This window comes from Nanorana parkeri, unplaced genomic scaffold (genome assembly GCF_000935625.1).
Source record: "Nanorana parkeri isolate BGI_ZX_2015 unplaced genomic scaffold, ASM93562v1 scaffold1143, whole genome shotgun sequence".
Taxonomy (NCBI): Eukaryota; Metazoa; Chordata; class Amphibia; order Anura; family Dicroglossidae; genus Nanorana; species Nanorana parkeri.
The window spans coordinates 297,520-318,137 of NW_017307411.1; the positions used below are offsets into that span (position 1 = coordinate 297,520).

A 20,618-nucleotide genomic window follows, 5' to 3' on the forward strand; every position below is an offset into this window, starting at 1 on the left:
TATAAACCCTATCCCCCCCCCCCCCCCAATTGTATCTTCTAAAAGCTAAGCCTGACACTAACCTATCAATAAACTACACCACAACTTCTGTTCTTCATACTTGCACTGAGATCCTGTCCCTTTGATACAGCAAACTGATGCATAATTAAACATAGGTATATCATCTCCTTAAGGGCAAGCTATAGTTCAGACAGGACTTCTGTAATATTACACACTGGTCATGGTTATTATGTCCTTTCACAGACCTAATGTGGTTTCTCTTTTAAGCATGTGCTCATCAAACGTGTTTAAATTTTCCTACACATTGATTGGTGTTTGCCAATAATATAGCTTGACAAATGTCATTGTGTACCTACACAGTCAGATGTGGTCAATATCCAAACAAACACTTTTTAAAGTATGTTTGTAAATGCCATTACTAACTCTTATGGACAAACAGTTATTGGTTCTTTAATCTGAGTCTATCTTTGTTATTTTCACTTTTAAGCTAGACCTGACAGTCTGGCTGCAAAAAATAGGGATAAAGTATGTACTGTACAAGTAAAAATAGTTATAGAATGTGACATACTGACTCTATACTGGGTCAGACATACAGAGTTCTGTTTTCAATATATTAGTTTATTTTTGTAATATGGCATATGAGAAGGAAAATATTGAATGTGGTCTACAAAGGAAAAAAGGGGGGTTAAAGAATGCGATTCATAAGGTTTTTTCTATAACATATCGGGTAGACTGAGCAATTAAAACATGCAAAAAAAGATATATCCAACAACAGCCTGCCTTGAATCTAGAAATTCAGATTTTTTCAGAGGGCTGGGGACATGTGATTGCAAATAGTGATGCATATAGGCGGCACCATAGAATAAGGCCCACCTCCCAGCTGCCACATATATGCATACAGCTGGTGGAAAGGGGTTAGGAAAGCTGACTTTAGGAAAATAGAATGGGTACGGGGGTAACATTTTCTTTGGTTTCTTGACTGTAATATGGTGTTTGCTGTGAAATGAAACATTAGACCCAATTAAGGATGTTTACTTCATGTGATAAAGAGTAAAATTTAAATGGTAACTTTACCCATATCTTCAAAATAACAAGTAAGTAATGACAATCTACAAACACATATTTCTAGATAATTGCAGGCTTTTTATTCTTTGCGTACCTTGTTTTTCTTTTCCTCTCCATTCTTCTCATAGTGGCCATTTTTACTTAGGGCAGGTTACCGGATCTCCCTTTACGTCCTGGAACTCTGGCACATGTGACTAGGACATGTGACCATCCACATTAGGGATGCACAGATACTTTTCGAGTACCAGTGCAGATACTTGGCATTTTCATGAGAACTACCAGGGTTGCAGCGGTTGCAGCTGGGACCTGGCTCTGGTGCTCTACCACTGTCCTGAAATCATTAGTCTGTATTGTTTTAGAAAAACTGTCACATGACAATAAACAAAAATGTATCAGTACTCGTACTTGTAAGTACTCGGCAAGTACCAGTAGTCATACTCGCAAAACTGGTATCTGTGCATCCCTTTATTTATATTTATAAAAACAAAATCGTACATTAAAACAGAGATGTACAAATTCCAGGAGCTCTGTGTGCTCCTTACAAATGACAGCTGCCTCCTAATTTTTGAATGTTTCTCTAGTCTAGTCATGGAGCTCAAAAGTATCGGTACATGTACTCGTACTTGTACCGAGTACTGTACTTGGTATCTGTGCAACCCTAATACACATCATCTCAGGGGAGGAAAATGCCTTTCCCTGAGATCTCATGAGATTACAGATGACATTTCCCTGCAATGTTCTGCTGATGTAACCTTCCCAGGATGCAACACTTGGGCACCACACATCAATTTTGCCAAAGAGAACCAGGAAGTAGAAAACAAGACATTTTAAGTACAATTAAAATATTTTTGTTTAGCTGATGAATGTAAGATTATTAGATATCAGCATGCAGAGCTGTATGTTGATGTGATTTTTTGCCAAAGGGGTAAAGGTTCGCGTTACACTTTTACACACAGCTACCACCTCTTGCGTCACTTGCCCCTCCTTTTAGAATGTTCAGTTGTTTTGATTGTCCTTATATTGTAAAGTGCTGCGCTAACTGTTTACGCTATATAAATCCTGTATAATAATAATAATCTTTTATATTGTAAGCCCTCAGGGGCAGGGCCCTCCTTACCATCTTGTCTTGAATTGTATTGTAAACATGGTTGGGGGCACAGGATGGAAATAAGCAGCCACATGTTGCAATTTCGCCCTGCCCACCAACCTGGGCCATGCAGCATGAAGGAGAGGGATCGTGATCACGTGAGCGGCACAAATAGTATTACAAAAAAAGTATTTTGATATTAAATGGATGGATTAACTGTGTATTGTGCGCCCAACCTATATCCATGGAGAGATCATTAAGGTTCATAAATACTTTAGGCAGAAATGTGAATATTAATTTTGTAAATTGAACAATCTCTACTCCTTTACACCCCATTCACACTTAGCTACAACAAAATAAGCGCTTTTCCAGCGATGATTTGAGCTGATCGACTTTGAGCGACATTGAGCTACAGTGCACATTTTGTCGCGCTACGTAGTGCTTCTTTTGGCAGTCTATCAAAGTCTATTGGGGCCAAATAACTAGAAATCCATCGAAAAACAGCTCATGTTCGAGCAACAAGCTTCAGCTACAAGTTACAGGCAACATTGACCTGTAAGATTGAAATGCATTGGAAGAGCTAGATTGAGCTACTCACTGTAGCTCACTGCTCCATATTTAAGCAATTATTGAGCGGAAATCATGCTACAAAACATTCAGTGTGAATGGGGTCCTAGGAAATTAACCTTAATGTGTTATAGAAAAAAACTCTACAAATTCCCTACTTAACATTTTCTTCTACTTTGATTCAGATGATTATTGTGTGTCACAAGAATACAAAAGTGCATCTAAGAAGCTTTCCTGTTATCACAAGTGACATTCTTCCTCCTTAGCAACCTAACTTCATTAGTCCTATTTCTAATCTCTAATGTCACCTTTCCAATATTTTTCCATGTCACCATCACAGTCCTTACTGTTGATGACATATTATAAAATCCTTGCTTTAATTTATTCTACAGTTATGAAGTGTGAAAGAAAAAACTGTTTGCCTTGACATTTAGGTGAGATATGAGTTTTCACATTACCCTAACACTGTGTCTTCTGTTATTATAATACCTCTATTTTTAAAATACATGAATGTTGCTATGTCCTAGAAGGCAGATATGCCTGATGAATTGTAAATCAAAGAAAGGCTAAGGAACCATACACACCAGCCACTGCACCACATTGCACGGCAGCTGGTGTGCGGTGCACGGCACAGTGCTGATGTGCCCATCCTTGCACATCATAATGTGTACTTTTTGTGTTTTTTAAAACTTTATTGAAATGTCACCGCTGATATTTCATTAAGTTCTATGGACAAATCATTGTACAAGGCAGTTGTACCGCTTCACCTCCCAACGCGCTGAAAATCATTTTACATGCAGTAAATTTTTCAGCGCACACCACTTGCATTCCACCGAAACGCAGAGGAGTGGCAGAGGAGGGAATTGTGCCCAACCATGAAAGGCACATTTCTTTGTGTTGTGTTGGGCCGGTGCTGGAAAAAAGGGCCAGAGCAGGCCCAAAGAATCTGTTGTCAATTCACCCTAAGTCGTCTGCCATTTGGGAAGCAGTTTTACATTGTCAATGTTAATCTATAGCGCTTGAATAATAAATTGTGTGTTAAAAACAATAAAGCAGGTTTTATGCAAGTGTTTTTTTATGCAAGTAGCAGTACACAACACTTCCATTTGACCTTCTTATTTGACTAAAATTTTATAATTTGCGCATGGTCTGTCATTTAAGCTTCTCCTATCACAATATGATGCTGTTCCTCTTGAATGGGCTGGGACAGATCTAGTAGAAAACAAGGGCTCCCTAAATTAGCCATAGATAAGTATAAGGGGATAGGAACTAAAAGGGAAGGGAAATCAGGCCTCTCAGTCTTTCCTGGATATTAGAAGACTCCATACAGCTGCTATTTGAATGATCACAAAACAGGATATCAAAATTCTTTGGAGGAAACATATAGTTGTTTTGTACATATTTCCATCATTTATTATAGTCAGTACCTCAAAAAATTAAAAAAAGTTAAATTGCTGCACTTGAATATATTTGGATTTTCATTTTTTGCACGCAGGTGGAGCTATAGGCTCAATTTAACATTATTTATAGGCTATCCTTATTTGCTTTGCCGTAAAATAAACTAGTGTCTACAGAGCTCAGTAGCTCAAACTAAAATTTACACACAAAACTGAATGCATCGTCAGAGCAGTGACTCATAAGCCATCTCCTCCTTTCACTCCCTACCTGATAGGGTGTACCAGAGTTTTTGCTGTGCCCTTTCTTCAGAAAACCCACTAAAAACTCCACTTAAAAAAGTGTCAAATTAAATTGATCCAAAACTGTTTTAGTTTCCCTTTGACAGACACAATTATGTTTTCTATTTTTGTACACAGTTGAGCTGTGCCTTTCTTATTTATATCTAACACAGTAATTACTGTACATCCACAGGGATAGTGGGGATACCAATTCTACAGATGTTACTTCATAAATAAGCCTTAGGCTAACTTATGAAGGAAATGGAAGTTTAACAGATGGGAAGGGTACAGATTCAGCTTAACTGAATCTGTTAAGCATGTCTTAGAGTCTAAGGCTTCATAATCCATTTAATATGGAAGATAACTTACAGAGATTCCTTTAGTACACACTGCTCGGTAATGGGCATATTATAAATACCCAAAAAAGCAAATGGTTATATATCCAAACTGTACCATTAGGCTCTATTCTGCACATATAATTATTATGTTAAAAAGTGATAATATTATGTAAACAATATTTCTCGTAAGAAGAAATAATTTTGGGACCTGTTCACACCGATTGTGTTGGACTGCACTGCCCAGCACAGTCCTGAAGCAGACACAAGTCAAATTGTTTACTATGAAGTCAGTTCACACCACCTCTTTGCGGTGGCCTGCGCTAAAAAAAGTGCTACTTTTTTGCACCGTAACATGTTGCGGCACAGTACACCATATTGTAATGTGCTGTCACTTTGTGACATTTCAATAAAGTTAAAAAAGGTCAACAGTGCAATATACTGAAATCAGCGCACTGCACTGCTTCCCTTTATTGCACCCCAGCAGCTTTATGGTAGTGCATGCTGCTGCTGTGAACAGAGCCTTATACCTCTCCATCAGTAGCAGTTTTTGTAATTATCCTTTAAATGTAAAGGTAGGTTGTGTAAAGCGTAGAACTGTTTATGAGTCCTTGGAGCCAGCGGTTACATAAAACACATGAAACCAATCAATGCAATGTATCAGCTAGGATAATATGTCATATTGTTTTTAACACATACTGTATATTCAGAGTAAAGTACTAGCCTGGAAGTATACAAGTCTCTGAAATGTTAAGGAAGGTTAAGGAAATCTTTTTAGTGACCTCATCTGCACCTCCCATTAGCTTGCTGTGGATGGAATACATTTTTGCACAATAACAATGTGTTTTGTACTTTCAGCATTGAGTTCAAACCCAGTATCACTGAAACAACAATATTTGAATTCTTCTCATTTCTCAGCCGCCTGCTGTTCTGCAGCTGAGGCCCATTTGTACTGTTCCAGGAATGCTTCATTGTTCAAATTCTGCTCTACTCCACCATGTTAGAACATAAATAGCAAAGTTCTTAAGGTGACATTAGGCAAGCTGCTGAAGAAAAGCTATGAGCTACATTGGACACAGGCTAAAAAGAACTTGAGAATGCATTGTAACAATTCTGCAGGACATCAACAATACCTAATTGTTGGGGAGAGCGAACAGCACTAGTACTTCAAAGTCTTGAAAATACTGCTGCAATAATTTATAATATAATGAAGTCAAAGACCTCAATACCACACTTCTTGCCAGTGCAAATGTTTGCTGGACTGTAAAAGCTGCTAGTTAACAGAAGAAAATATAAAAATGCATCTGATGAGACTTAATTCTGTGCACATTATTATGTACTGCTTCACTTCCTGTATGTCCAGATGTCTTTAGTGTTGGGAAAAATTGGAGATAAAACAACAACTTCTGTAGCGAATTAGATCTTAGAAAGCCAGACTATTTTGGCAGTGTTCTGATTTTGCTGAATGAGTGACCTGTCTATTGGTCTAATTGTGGTGCAGACAGAGTTAGTTAGGCATTTTCATGACAGGAATGAAGACAAATGGGAAATGGTTAGGTGTTTAAGTTGTAAGAGTATATTCTGCCAAATGCTTCATGTGTGGATAGTTTGCTGAAACAGAGTGCTGCTCAGTGTACCACTGTGTACATTTTTAGCAGAAATCCACACAAATTGTTTTCAAGTTTTGGTGAAAAGTTAGATCTATAATTTGATTACTACTTTCTATGTTGGTGGCTGTGGTCTCCAGAACAGAAAGTGAGGACAAATCTACAATTGTACAGCTGCCACTAATAGGCAAACCTTTTTAGGGGATACCTCTTTCCTTAACAGCTATCAAATCACCCCAAAGAGGAAGTAAGGGAAGTCTTTCCAATGGATGGTTAGACAGACAACTATAACAACCCAAAAAGTTGCTTTACTTGCACATACTTTTCTTTGATGTGATAAGTATTGTTGTTCCATATCTTAAGAGTTATAACATTCTTGAAGGGGCCTAATTCGTAAGTCCTAAAAAAGGGGATTCCAGAGGACCCCTGAAACATGTTAGCTGTTTTATTGATCCATTGTTAATAAAAGACTACTTTTGGACTCTACACTTACCCAGTTCCCAGGTGCTATCAAACAAAGTGTGCATTGCCATGGGGTGGCTTGATCTCTTGCGTGATGGTGCTTGCATTGTTCCAGTGCTGGTGTCATTCAGCAGAGCCAGTGACACAGGACATGAAGTCTCTCTTCTCTCAGATAAGTAGCTTATTAAAACCAACTTAACCACTGACACAAACATCATGGGGCATTTCACCACTGACGCCAATGTAATGGGTAACTTCGCCACTGACCAACAAGATCATAGATACTGTTACACTTCTAGATACCATGGCTGCTTTTTCCCTTATTTAGACAATGGGATTGATTTACTAAAGGAGCAGGATATGCTTACTTTGCAAAGTGAATTTTCACTGTTCAGATTTCCTACAGAAATATAGCAAAGCACTCAGCAGTGTCATTAACAGAAGACTTTCATAGATTTAGAATTACTATGGGATTAAAGGGAAACACGTGCTTGCGGAATCTTAAGGTCTAGATGGGACAGAAGAAAAACTTTAGTAAGTGATTATCACTACTAGCCACATACTACTTATAAATTATATTTCTAAAATTGTATAACTGACCACATGGACATTTTTAAAACGACAGTGTTAAGAAAACAGTGCCAAATTATGCAGTTGACTACTGAGTAAATACCCTGTTTCCCCGAAAATAAGACCTACCCCGAAAGTAAGACCTAGCACTATTTTTCAAGATTCCTGTAATATAAGACCTACCCCGAAAATAAGACCTAGTTTGGTGGTAGCATGTGAGGGGGAACTTGCAGGAGAGATGGTATCAGCCTGCAGGGACATACTGTATTATGGGGATGACAGGGGACTCCCTCTGGCCAGCGCAGTGACCGGGAGCACGCCAGTACCATACTTCACCAACTGCTGTCCCCGAAGGCACTGCTTAATGTAATGGTACTGTACTGTAATATGTACCGGTAATGGTACCGTACTTTACCATGCTGTCCACTGTCTGATGTCCCCACTGCTGCACCGCTGGTACCGCTGTCCCTGGTGGCAAAGGAAGTCGGCGCTGTAGAAAGCAAGGCTGCGGCAGCGGAGGGAGCAGAGCCGCATTAGCCGATACTTCCTCTAGAGCGCCAGTTACTGTGACAGGTGGAGTGATACCTGATAACTTTAGATTGTTGTACATTTTGTTGCACATTAAAAAAAAAATAAGACATCCCCTGAAAATAAGACCTAGTGTGGTTTTTGGGGGCAAAAAAAAATCTAAGACAGTGTCTTATTTTCGGGGAAACACGGTAGTTGGATGGTATTATCTTGGACATAAGCAATTCTTAGGGCATTGCTATGTACTCTAAAGTTTACCTGACTCCTGAAGATAGCGATACACCAAGAAGTTCACTTCATCACTGGTTATGCTCATCTTAGCCTCACCTCAAAATGATGAGGTCTACAGGAAATGAGATCCCCGCTCTGAAACATGTAAAGAGGAAATACTGGTATAAATATAAGAAACCAGCACAATTACACCAGACATTACATACATGTTAAAAAGATTTAGAACCTTAAAGTTCAACTTTAATTCCTGCTAAAGTAGGTAGTAGTCAGAGCTCTTGTCAAGGTTTTTATATTGCTTGTGTTCTCATTGCTGGGATCTGCCCTGATACCAGGACAAGAAATAAACGGGTAGACTAGAACAATTTTTTATACATGGACGTTTGTTACTGCGGCAAAATGTGTGAGGATCTGGGTGCCTATGTTGCCTGTTCAGAACTATGCCCAAATCTTTATTTACTTCTTTATGACAAATATACTCTTTATTAAATGTGGAAAAAAAGAAGAAGAGAAAATGAGAGAAAAAATGGAGTTGTTGCCAATATGAGCCAGTCAGTTTCACATTCTTGAGTCAATATACAAAATTTCAGATAAGATACTGTGGGTAAACAGTTTCACATTTAGTCAAATTTTCTTGCCTCCAGTCAACTCCAATATTTGTTTTCCACTATGTGAAGTGTGCATCTAGCTGTCTTAATAGGCAAATACATTGATCACAATGGTTAACAGCAGCTGTCCACTGTGACTGGACACAGTATTTATATACACAGCATGTGTCATCAGATAGTGGCACATGCATTATTAAATTGTCATCCGTTAAACAATCTTTTTTTGCTTTGTTTGTTAAAAAAGTACTGCAGGAAAATGCATTGTTAGGCACTTAGGCCTGACACCGATGTCACCTTGAAGAAAATGTATAGACCAGAACAGAAAAGCTGGGTAGTCAGCTACATTCTGATGATGCCTACAGACTTTACTACTAGTACTCAGCCCTACTTAAATTGGGGGAATTAGGTAATGATCATCTAATATTGAGGTACTTTAAGGGCCCATTTACTTCTTTATGTTATGCTGCATGTTATGTGCGTTGTGCCAGGGCAGCCCATTCAAAATGAACAAACTGCCAATGCACCCTAAAATTGCATGTAGCCCTGAATCCGTCCTCTGGGCATGAATCTGACCTGTGTTTGACCTCTTAAATACTATATAACATTTACAAGGTTATTTACAAAAAAGGTGAAGAGTTTGGAGAAGGCAGGAGAAATGAACAATCTAGGCCAAAATAGCTGATTTGGAAACATTATCTAATTCAGCTCACTTTCCAGTTCAGGTATGTTGTCCTAAATTGTTCACTTCTCCTGCTTTCTCCAAACTCTTCACCCTTTTGTGAATAACCCTGTTATTTTCAGTGTTCGAAACCATCGAATAATGAAATGCAAAATATATTTATTAGTTACTCAAAACCATGTTCCAAAGTGAAAACCTTTCTGGTTCTGAAAAGTGATAACCCCCACCCCCCAATCACCCCCGTCTATATCAAAAGGTCAAACTGCAAATAAGCAAGCAAATGTCACAGTGCATTCTCATTTTTACTATGAAACAGGCATACCAAAGGAGACAGACTTTGTGTCCTATTATAACAATTTAAATCCTTGAATCAAAAGTAGTCGCTCTTCCTTACAACCCCTGCTCGTTAACAAAATAAAGTATGTTCCTATGCTTCCATTCTTCTTCCATTCTCTTTACAGTCTGTCACCTCCAACTCACCTAGCAGCAAAAGTGGCTACAATTGATTGCATATTACTCCTAAATAACACAGTAGGGAGTATTTTCTATCTCTGTTCTTGCAGATGTCTTCTTTATCATTTAGAAATGAATGTGTTTTTTATATTTTAATTCTTCATTATAGTCATTCCCCAGAGGGAATGGAATTAACATGTAAAAAAGAATTAATTTCTGATGGAACATTTTGCCATACAAAGCCACATTTTTAATCAGCTGATAACAGGTAGAAACAAAGCAGAATGTTTTATATTAAATGGAGGTAATGCTCCATGGCTATGACTAAAACTCTTCAAATGGGGTAATGTGGATGGAAATATCAACAGATTAGCTCTGAGAAAACAGTTTCCATGGAGAGGTTTATAACGGCTGTCCTGGCAACCAGATATGTGTGTTGCTGATGAATAGGACAAAACAACTCACATAATACATATCCACTGACATCTCATTAGATCTATATTTTAAGCCTCACTAAATCCCTTGTAAGCAAAACTAGGGCATATAAATGTGACCCTCTTAATAGCATCATACAATAGACAGATTATTAGTACACCATATCCTAGGAATCTCATAGTTTCCCTTGTTCCAGATGTAATAACTATAGCACATCCCAGGGACATAACTAGCATTGGGCACCCGGGGCACATGCCGCACCTCTCCCTTTGAGTGCCCGGGTCCCAATGCCACAACTGCTTGTGCTTTTTAAAATGATTTATTCTAATGCAGTTGCCAGCTTCTATCCCTTCCCACCCATTCCATTCCATGTCAGAGCTATAGCATGGCCTTGGGGCTTGCAGCTGCAAAAATGCAGGTGGTTGTGGTATCTGGACCTAGGGAACTTCTGTTTACTGTTGACAGGTGAATATTCTTTGGCAACTGACACTTAAGTTAGCAGAAAGAATGGCAAAATCAAAAATCAGAGGGAGGGTATTGACAGCAGAAAGCTGATTTGCAGCAGCAAAAGGTCAGTTTTAGCAAACTTTGTGCATTACATACTCCTGTCCCCTGCATTGCATGCATTATGCTCTCCTGTCCCCTGCACTCTGTGTGTTACTTTTTTCTGACTCCTGTACTCTGTGTGTTACTTACTCCTGACTCCTGCTCTCTGTGCATTACCTAATCTTGATCCCTGTACTGTGCATTACATACTCCTAAGTTCTACACTCTGTGTATTACTTATTCCTGAACCCTGCACTCTGTGCATTACTTTCTCCTGAGTTCTGCACTCCATGTGTTACTTACTCTTGTGCAAGAACAGCGTTGGCTCAGCGTTTATTTAAATATACCTCTTTAAGTCCCTTGGACAGCTCAGTCTAGCCACATCTACCATTAGCCACTGAGCCTCCATGATTGAAAGAACTTAAATCCAATGAATGAAGGAATGGGCCAGGGACAGAAAGGCTAGTTAGGTAAGAGCTAATCAATGCTGGAAGTCCTCCAGCTAGGAAGTGAGGCGGGTCCTATTTCACCTGCTGCAGTTTGTCATGCACATTGTGAGTAGATCACAGTGTGAAGTGAAATCAGAGTAAGCAATTTCAGTATAAAAGATGAGCCTGTACAACTGTGCAAAACCGAAGGAAGGCAGCAGTTTAGCTTTAAAATTCTTGCATTGAAATCAAAGGGCACAATGTAATATAATAGCTTTCTTTCTTTTTCATATTAATTTTGGCATGACCCACTACTGTGCCTTTCTGACAAGCATTCTTTCTAAAAATATATGAAAGACTGAAATATGATATTTTCTTTCTATGAGTTTTCTTTCAAGCATGTGCCATTTGAACTTTTGTACATCAAGATATTTATTTGGCACATCTCTCATAGTTATTCCATTTCAAACTTTGGCTCCTCCAAAAAGAACCGTGATATAGTCTGAATTCTGTTTACATTGTTTTCTAGAACAAAATAAGAAAAAGATACTTCAACGTAATTCTTTTGATAGGTTTCAAATTGAACAGAACAGCACCTGCTGCACTCATACATTTTGTAACTTAATTACTGCATTCCTATATGAAGCCCAGCACATTGTCATGCAAATTAGTTAATAACAATGGGATATCTTACTGTAAAATTTTAAAGTAAATATAAAACATGAAGCATCTCTCACACATATATTGCAGGGCATATGTTAAATAATCTCTCAATCTCTGTCAAGCTCACCATTAAAAAAAAACATGAAAAAATGCCAGGCCAGGGCTGTGAGCAAAAGAAGCTTTGGTGGTTCACTAGTGCGGCTAGTCCCAATATTGGCGATTGACACTAATAATGATGGGCTACGCAAGCTGTTGTCCATACTTAGGAGCAGGCTTGTCAATGTGACAATGGTCTGATGGCATCAAGAGTCCATAAATAGCATTTCTGCAACTTAGCCTAAATTTGTAGAACCAACAGTTAGCTTGTGCTGATTTACGCACACAACAAAAAATAACACAGAAGAACATAAATATTAGAAAGTGAGAGCCATTGGGGCAATTTTAAATTATGGGGTTTAAGTCTTCTGCCTTTAATTGTATAAAGAGAAACAGTTCTATGTCAAAAACATGTTTTCAAATGGTAGTGGTTGCCCATTTCTGCCCATTTTCAAGCTTACCTAATTTATAATTCCACCTATACTACTACAAATTCAATTGGACTCAATGCAATACAAGAGGAAATTCCTCAGCCTGAATTCCAGGAGAACTGTGCTGCCTTTTCTCTGTATTCCCTAAAATCCCCATAGATGGACGGTACTTTCTTCCTACCCAGCAGAGGATGGAAATTGGCAAGGATAGAATTGTATTACAATATAAAATTAGGAGTTTGTATAGAATACTAGAGGTATTCTTTTCAGGGGATTGCTGCCTTTGTTTATATACCATCTAAACACCCTGCAGAAATGAAAAAACAATTCTTGGGGGCAATAAATGAGCAAAATATCTCATAGTTCATTAGGAACTGCAGTCATTCATTCCTGTTTATTAAAAATAAAAAAATTATTTAAACATTTTTAAATTAGGGATGCACCTATACTGATACTAGTATCAATGCTGATACCGACTATTTGGGTGAGTATTTGCCCAAATGGTCCAATACTTACCCCGATACCGGAACTTTCAGTCAGAGGGAGATTCCCTCTCACCGGCAGTGCCGCGATGAAGCAAGGAGCCGGCTTTCCAGCCAATCAGGAAACCTGGCAGCTGGTCATGACCAACCTCCCGGGTTCCTGATTGGCTGGGAAGCCGGCTTCACTTGTTGCTAGGCAGCCTGGCTTTCTGACCAATCAGGAATCCGGGTGGCACATCATGACCCCGCGCCCGGCTTCCTAGCAACAAGCGAAGCCGGTGTTCTTTCGATAAAACACTGGCTTCCCAGGCAATTAGGAAGCCGGGTAGGTGGGTATTTTCCTGATAAGCCGGGCCATGGGTACAGCGGGATGCCGGGTAGTCTTCCCCTATGTAATGTAAAGGTAGGGGGAGATGTTGTGCAAAGTTATTTTGTCTTGGAAGTTTATCTAATTAACCCTGTCTGCACTGTGCTGGCAGATCTCATTATCAGTTGTAAACTAGATATTTGAAAACTGTCTGTGCTAACCTTAAAGGTTGTGTTAATGAGAGGAAGTTCAGTCTGACCCTCAGACACTATAGTTTCACTATAACAGAAGACCAAGTGACAGGCTTGCAGATTTGTGAAACAGATGCTTGATACTGAAAAGCCCAAGAGGCCACAGACCTAGCATAGTGCACTTTGGCAGGATAAGGTGGGCCCTTGTACGTAAGATAAAAAGCTTGTATGATAATTTGTCTGAGCCACCTAGAAATGGTGGAGTGAGTAGTTGGTTCCCCAGAGACCTTCAAGAGTGACAAAAAGAAACTCAGTCTTTCCAAAGGAAGCAGTAGCTGAGAGGTAAACACACACAGTAAGAACCACATACAAACAAATAAGAGAGGTTTCTTTCTGGTGAGACAGAGATGTAGGAATCATGTCCTGGCTGAGGTGAAAGGTCAAAACCACCTTAGGAAGGAAGGAAGGTCTAGGCATCAACTTAGACCAACCTTCAAATTTTTAGCACAAGTTGCTTATTTACAGTTTTGCATACTTTCAATTTTCCCCATTTTGCAAAAAAGCACAATTTCGAATTTACAAGTATTAATTTGTAAATACAATATTAATTATCTCAATACAGTTGTATGAATTTATATTATGTTGTGTGATTTTATAATATTTTTAAGGAAACTATTGTTTTAATAAATTATCAGCACTATCTTTTTATTCCACGGGTCCTCTGCTTTCAGGAAATATATAGTTTGGAGGGTCTTTTACAAACTTTCAAAGCTGAAAATAGTGACACATGATTAAAAAAAAGAAAAATAGAAATAATGGTCTTGCCATCTGATGTGGAGTGGCAGGGCTTGCCAGCAGGACCTGACAGTGAAAGTTAAAAAAACAAAAAATGCAAAGTGAATCAAGATGAATGGTTCTTTATATACTAATTGAGGTTTACCAAAAGATTAAGAAAATTGATTTTGTGGACATAATGACATATTAGTGACATATTAATGAAAAACAGTATAATGCCAGGTAAACAGGACAACTGTGGTGTTTTATGAATTCTTTGAATAGGGTGAAATTTAAAAGCAGATGAAAACCGGAAACATTTCTATTTCACCCCATTATAAATAGAACTATTAGAATTTACATAGTGAAACGTAATTATAAGGACAGTTATGCACAAACCAAAGCTTTCCAACCTAATCCAGACTCAATATTTTGTAACTGCTCTTGCCGCATATCTAACCATGTTGAAGTTCCATATCCTGGAATTGACACACAATACATAAACATAATGGAATTGGATTCTCCATCTATCTCATTACACAATAGGATAGTAAAACATGCATTTATAAAATAAAGTGATAAAATATTCACATTGTGTAGATGCAGCTGAGACCCTCACCTCAGCAATGTCAAAATACTCAACATGTTTCTTAACCAGCAGAACACAAAGGATGTTTCATGGCACTTGTAAGAGTAATGATCACTTTATCCAAAGGAACAACTTTCATGATATTTCATTTTCATAACCAGCACTCGGGCATCAATTGACACAGTGGGGTCAATTCACAAAGCTTAATATCTTCATTTCGGCCGTTATTTCATTGATATCGCTTGTTATAGTTGCTGTGTAAAGGTAGTCAATTCACAAAACTCAATAACGCTTCTTATTTTTAACTATGACTATGCAGACGTTATTTTAACAACTGGACTGATAAAATATGCTTTAAATGCAATTCACAAAAGGAAAAGGTCCTTTTATTACTCGTTATTGAGACGTAGATTTTTCACCACTTTTAGGATGGCGTATGACAGATTTCAGGCATTATCTGATGCTTGCTGCACTGAGATGACATTAGGTATATAGAAATGGAACCTACATAGCTTAATGCTTTTGAGTACAGAAGACGTTGGCATGCATTTTTAATTTCTACAGTTTTTATCCTTCTTCAAATGTGGATGATTTTTTACAGGTAGAGGTTAGTGGCAAATCTCACATGACACAAAAAATCAAATGTCCCTGGACACCCTTCAGTGGGGTTGTAGAGCAAGTGGAGTGTTTCATGCAATATATTTAATAGGAAAACAGGCTTTTTAGGTGGTAAGGAGAATTGCTTGCCCTCCCTATACTGTCTGATTGTCAACAGATGTAGATCTAAATAAATCTAATGTTTCATATATTTATTCCGCTCAGAATTTTTTTTTTTTTATTTCCATATGATTTCTTCTCTATTACATTTTAAATTAGTATGCATGTGGCAAATATGGAATATATTTCTTCCTTATATGTGGAATCCTTTTGTGTGGTGAAAGTGAAAGTAACAGTCATCCAGGCATCTGCTCCACCCCTTTTGCTACCAAAATGCACTGCAAATGTGTTAAAATAACACCCAAAACTGTATTTTATCACAGTAATAGATAAAATAAAGTCTGTGATGTTAAAATAACACTTGCTTAAGGAACGTTAAACTGCGTGTGCATTCACGATTCCAACTTTTTGGAATTGCATGTGTCAGCAAGCAAAATAAAGAGTGGTAAAATAAGGATAGATTAACTTCTACTCTCATAACGCTGAGCTTTGTGAATTGACCCTAGTGACATACACTGAGTGGCCAGTTTATTATGACCACCTGACGTTTGTAGGCAATCTAGCTATAATTAGCTATAATTTTGCGCTGAAGTTGCTAGAGGGCCAGACCATTATAAATAGGGAAGCAGGTTGTTTACCACGACAGTAAAAGTGATTTTTTTCTGAAGATATGGGTAAACAATGTGATTTAACAGCCTTTGAACGTGGGATGATTGTTGGCGTGAGCCATGGAGCGAATATCAGCAAAACAGCAGATTCCGTTAAATGTTCAAGAGGGGCTCATTGTTAAAGTGTTTAAAGATTGGACTGTCAGCCGAAAATCTGGGTCTGAACGTGCGAATTGTGGCCGTCAGCCACTAGTTAATGTTAGGGCAGAACGGAGAGTGGCAAGACTGGTACAAGACAACAGAAGGGGAACAGTGCAGTGTCAGATTCCTCGCATCACCTTTCAACATCTCGTGGAGTCACGAGGCGGCCCAAAAAAGTCATCTTATGGAGTTATCTCGTGGCCCAACGAAGTACTGATGGGGTGGTCATAATAATCTGGCCCATTAGTGTATATGGCAGGGCTGGTTTGGTGTTCTGTGCCATTTTTATGCCTTCAGTCGTAATACTTGAGTTCCCGTACCTTTATATTTATATGATTGGATAATTGAAGTCTATACAGCTTTATCCTTTTTTCTAAGGTCGGTGAGCATTTGTTTACTAAGTCAACAGTCTCTACCCCTTTTGTAAATCAACCTCAGTGTGTGCAGGTAGGAGTTATGATCCAGATGAAAAGAACTAGAGTGCCATTGTTCTACGTTGATCTGGTTGATGATCTGCAAAATGATTGGGCTGTGTATTAAAGAACTTGACAGAAAAAGGCAGACAAACAGAAAAAAAGGCAGACAGATGGAATTTGCTATGAAAGCATTTCAGGAAAAGAAAACTAAACTGAAAGAATTAATGATTCATGTGTTTCAGGTATATTTCCCTGCACTGGATCGTGCGTTATATTTGTGATGAAGGTAATTAAAATGTATGCACATGATGCAGAGCTAGGATTGAAATGGAAAAATGACTTGGTTTATTTTGATTCATGCGGTACTTCCAGGAACAATCATCCATGATAATAATGTATATATAATTTATGAGTTCCATAATTCAGTATTACATTATTGAAGAAGTCTAATTTTATACACTCTTGTTCTGCATTGTAGAACTTGGGTCAGTTGTATCTTGGTCACAATTATTTTTCTACTAGAGATAAGCCCCGGGTTCGAGACAACCATGGGTCCCAGGTGAGCCCAGTCTATTTGGGTTCCTGGCAAACTAATGTTGGCCAATAATAGGGGCTTTGTTATGTGTTCTGCCATATCTAAAAAAAGTCTATGGCGGGACATTTCCTAACATTTACAGGTTTATTCACAAAAGGGTGAAGAGTTTGGAGAAGGCAGGAGAAGTGAACAATCTAGGCCAAAATAGCTGATTTGGAAAAATTCTCCAATTCAGCTCACTTTCCAGTCCAACTATGTTGTCCTAGATTGTTCACTTCTCTTGCCTTCAGATGAGGCCTGAAAATCACTTACTAACTTCCTCTGTAAATATTTGGAAATACTTTAGCTTTTTCTTTGAGAAAATAGCTGCTGAACACTATACAGTATGTATCTCCCCAGTATATAGGACAGGGCTCAGTATACTCATAGGTTATGTAAACCCTAGCAATATACTTTTTTTGCTTCCTTTTGGCCTTTTAATTATACCATTGAAAGTGTTTTGTAATATTCTTTCATGAGTGCACAAAAAAAACCTGTTGATCCTGCCAGAAATCCAGTGTCAACCTGAAGCTTTAATTGTGATTGTGTCCAGAGTTGGGCTTTAAATTTTAGCTATGCCCAAACACAAACCAAATAAGTTGTACTTGTTCCTGTAATGCCAGAGAGTTTAAACCTTTTTTATATGTCCCGCCTTTATAACAGGGAGGTGCATATACAGATTATTTTCTTTTATGGGGTGACAGTGCACAGTCAGTTAAGCTGCATATCTCTCAGCCTTCTGAGACGAGAAAGAGGGTCATCTATTAGGACAAAGTATGGAGGACATAAACACACTCCTATCATTCCAGAGTTACACATGGTATAAAGAATTCTTGCAGAACAAAATGACTGGCTAAGTGCACTTAGGTTTTCATTAATCTCGTTTCTGTTTTCCTGGCATTTAACAGTAACCATCTAATAATTTAGGGGTTGGATAGATACATAAATCTGTATATATGTATGTACATGTCTAGAAATTTCTAAATTTGTATATCTCAATCCCATTTACATCCTGATTGCATCATAATACTATATAATATCCAGTATGTATATTTAATTTTTCAAAGCATTTTTATTGTTGCTCTTTTTAGATAGTCTTTTATATCAGTTGTTTATAGCCTAGATGAAGGGCTATACTAAAACCTTGAAACAAGTTGAATTGGAAATATTTGTCCATGTTTTCTGGCATAAGATTTTTAATGGATTGATTGGAATAGAGTGATAATTTTTTGCTGTGCCATATTTGCCTACACTATAGGTAAGGCCCTTTTTGGACCATCACGTCTTGGGCATGTGAGCAGCATATATCTTTTCTCTTGACAGAAAAATAAATGGCATGGACAATGGAGTAATTCAATATCTATTGGCATAAACCTGCCAGGACTACATTTTTCAGGTCTGAAACAACCCCACATGTACCCAGAGCTCCATCATTCATTCATTTCTGTTCTGTTGAACTGTCTTCAGGAAATGTAGCTGCAGTGGTAGTGAGAAGCCAGTACTGGGAACCATACAGTACATATAGCTTACATTTTGGCTTTATTTCAATATATTACATTGTTCCCATTGTACAAAGTAAAATACACCCCCTGCCTAAAGAATTATCCCAGTAATTTATCACAGTTTAGAATTTTTCTTTATCATAAATGTGACATTGGCAAAAAGATATTTTACACTGGAGCTAATGAAAGACGTGCATGTATGTAATGTATACAAGTCAATTCATTACATTATGTCATATCAACTACATCCTTCATTTTCTCTGTTTATTATTGCATAACTAACAGATTTATTGCCAGAGTGTTTTCTAAGAAAAATAGTGTGATAAATGACCGACAGCCTCATTTATTCATTTCTGAATTCCCTGGTCTTTGATTTAACTAATACACATTTCCTAAGCTCATTAGTACTGCTAAAGAACTTCAACAGACAGATGTGACTTTTTACACATAGACATCTATGAGTCTGAAACCCATTGCAGAGGAAAGAGTAGGCTGACAGGCCCTGAAGGAGCTTAGAGTAGATGAGTGGCATGAATACAGTGAAACTTACTTATTTGAATTGTCAAAGGGAAACTCCAGGCAAACTCTGGATATAAATTGATTAAGAAGTCAATAACTTTTGGTTGCTAGACCAATCTTTGATTTGTTCTTATAGCACTGATTGAGCATATATTACAGAATAATACAATCGATAATTATCCTAGTTTGCTGCTGTCTAATTGTACATTTTGATTTTTAATAAAGTTATTGTTCAGGGTCTTATAGCCAGTTATTTCATTTATTATCTGTTGGTCGACTCTATTTTTTCATTCTGTTTGTCTTGTGCATCTGGTTGCCATGCATTGTTATAAAAAAAATGTTCTTATATATTGTTCGCATCCTAAAGACGACCCCATTCTAAACTTACAAAAATGTAGGTTGGTTTGTTCTATATCTCCAGCATTTTCCGCTCTCCTACTCACTACAGCCTCAACTTTCATTGGAGCATGGGGGTGATAGTTTCAGGAGACTGACATCCTTTTTTTTTTTTTTTAGTTTGCCTTTTTTTTTAATGTATTAAAGTTTTATTAATGTAAACGAATAAACAGAACATAAATCGCCTAAACATATTCAAAGATTATTGAACAATTATTGAAAAATGCATGTATGATATAAGAACACTTATGTCCAATAATAGTAGAAAAATATTAAGGATTGGAACAATAGGGAAGGAAGACAATTAGACAGGGGAATGACAAAGACAAACTCTGGTTATGGTATTTGAACTTCTTCAAATCATAAAGTACATGTATGTTACCCATTAAATAAGTGAGAACTATAAGATGTATCGCATATTATGATGCAAGTTAAAAGTAAAGAAAATTAAGAAATTAAGAAAATTAATTGGATCGATAAATTAACATAGTATGAATCTGAGGCCATAAAGTTCAACCAGCCTGCCCAGATTTTGTAGAAAGAGGCGTAATCATCCCGATTAGAATACAACAATTCTTCTAGAAGTCTTGTAGAGTCTAATTTTATAAAGCAGATGGATATTGAGGGCATTTGAGTTGTCCTCCAATATCTGGGTATTAGTGACTTAGTAGTGGTAAGCATAAAGGAAACCAAAGATTTCCTATATTTACTAGGCACGTTGGAGGTAAGATGAAATAGGCAGATCCTTGGGTCTAAGGGTAGTCATATGCCACATACTTTGTGAATAATAGAAGTGACCAAAGTACAAAATGGTTTAATCAAAGGACAATCCAACCATATGTGGTTAAAATTACCTGGAGATCCACATAATCGCCAGC

At 37.7% G+C, this 20,618-nt stretch overlaps 1 protein-coding gene across 2 annotated transcripts in view; it reads right to left on the reverse strand.

Annotated features, from left to right (window-relative positions):
- LOC108796648 (F-box-like/WD repeat-containing protein TBL1X) overlaps nucleotides 1-20,618 on the reverse strand; it is a 133,270-nt gene that overhangs the window by 49,895 nt on the left and 62,757 nt on the right. The window contains exons 1-2 of one of the 2 annotated variants that reach the window (XM_018568144.1): nucleotides 14,990-15,001; nucleotides 8,156-8,263 (exon numbers count right to left, since the gene is read on the reverse strand). In XM_018568144.1, the coding sequence (XP_018423646.1) occupies nucleotides 8,156-8,213 (58 nt within the window). In that variant the 5' untranslated portion in view covers nucleotides 8,214-8,263; nucleotides 14,990-15,001. Of the gene's footprint in view, nucleotides 1-8,155; nucleotides 8,264-14,989; nucleotides 15,002-20,618 lie in introns of those variants that run through there. The other variant, XM_018568143.1, reaches the window with a different exon arrangement.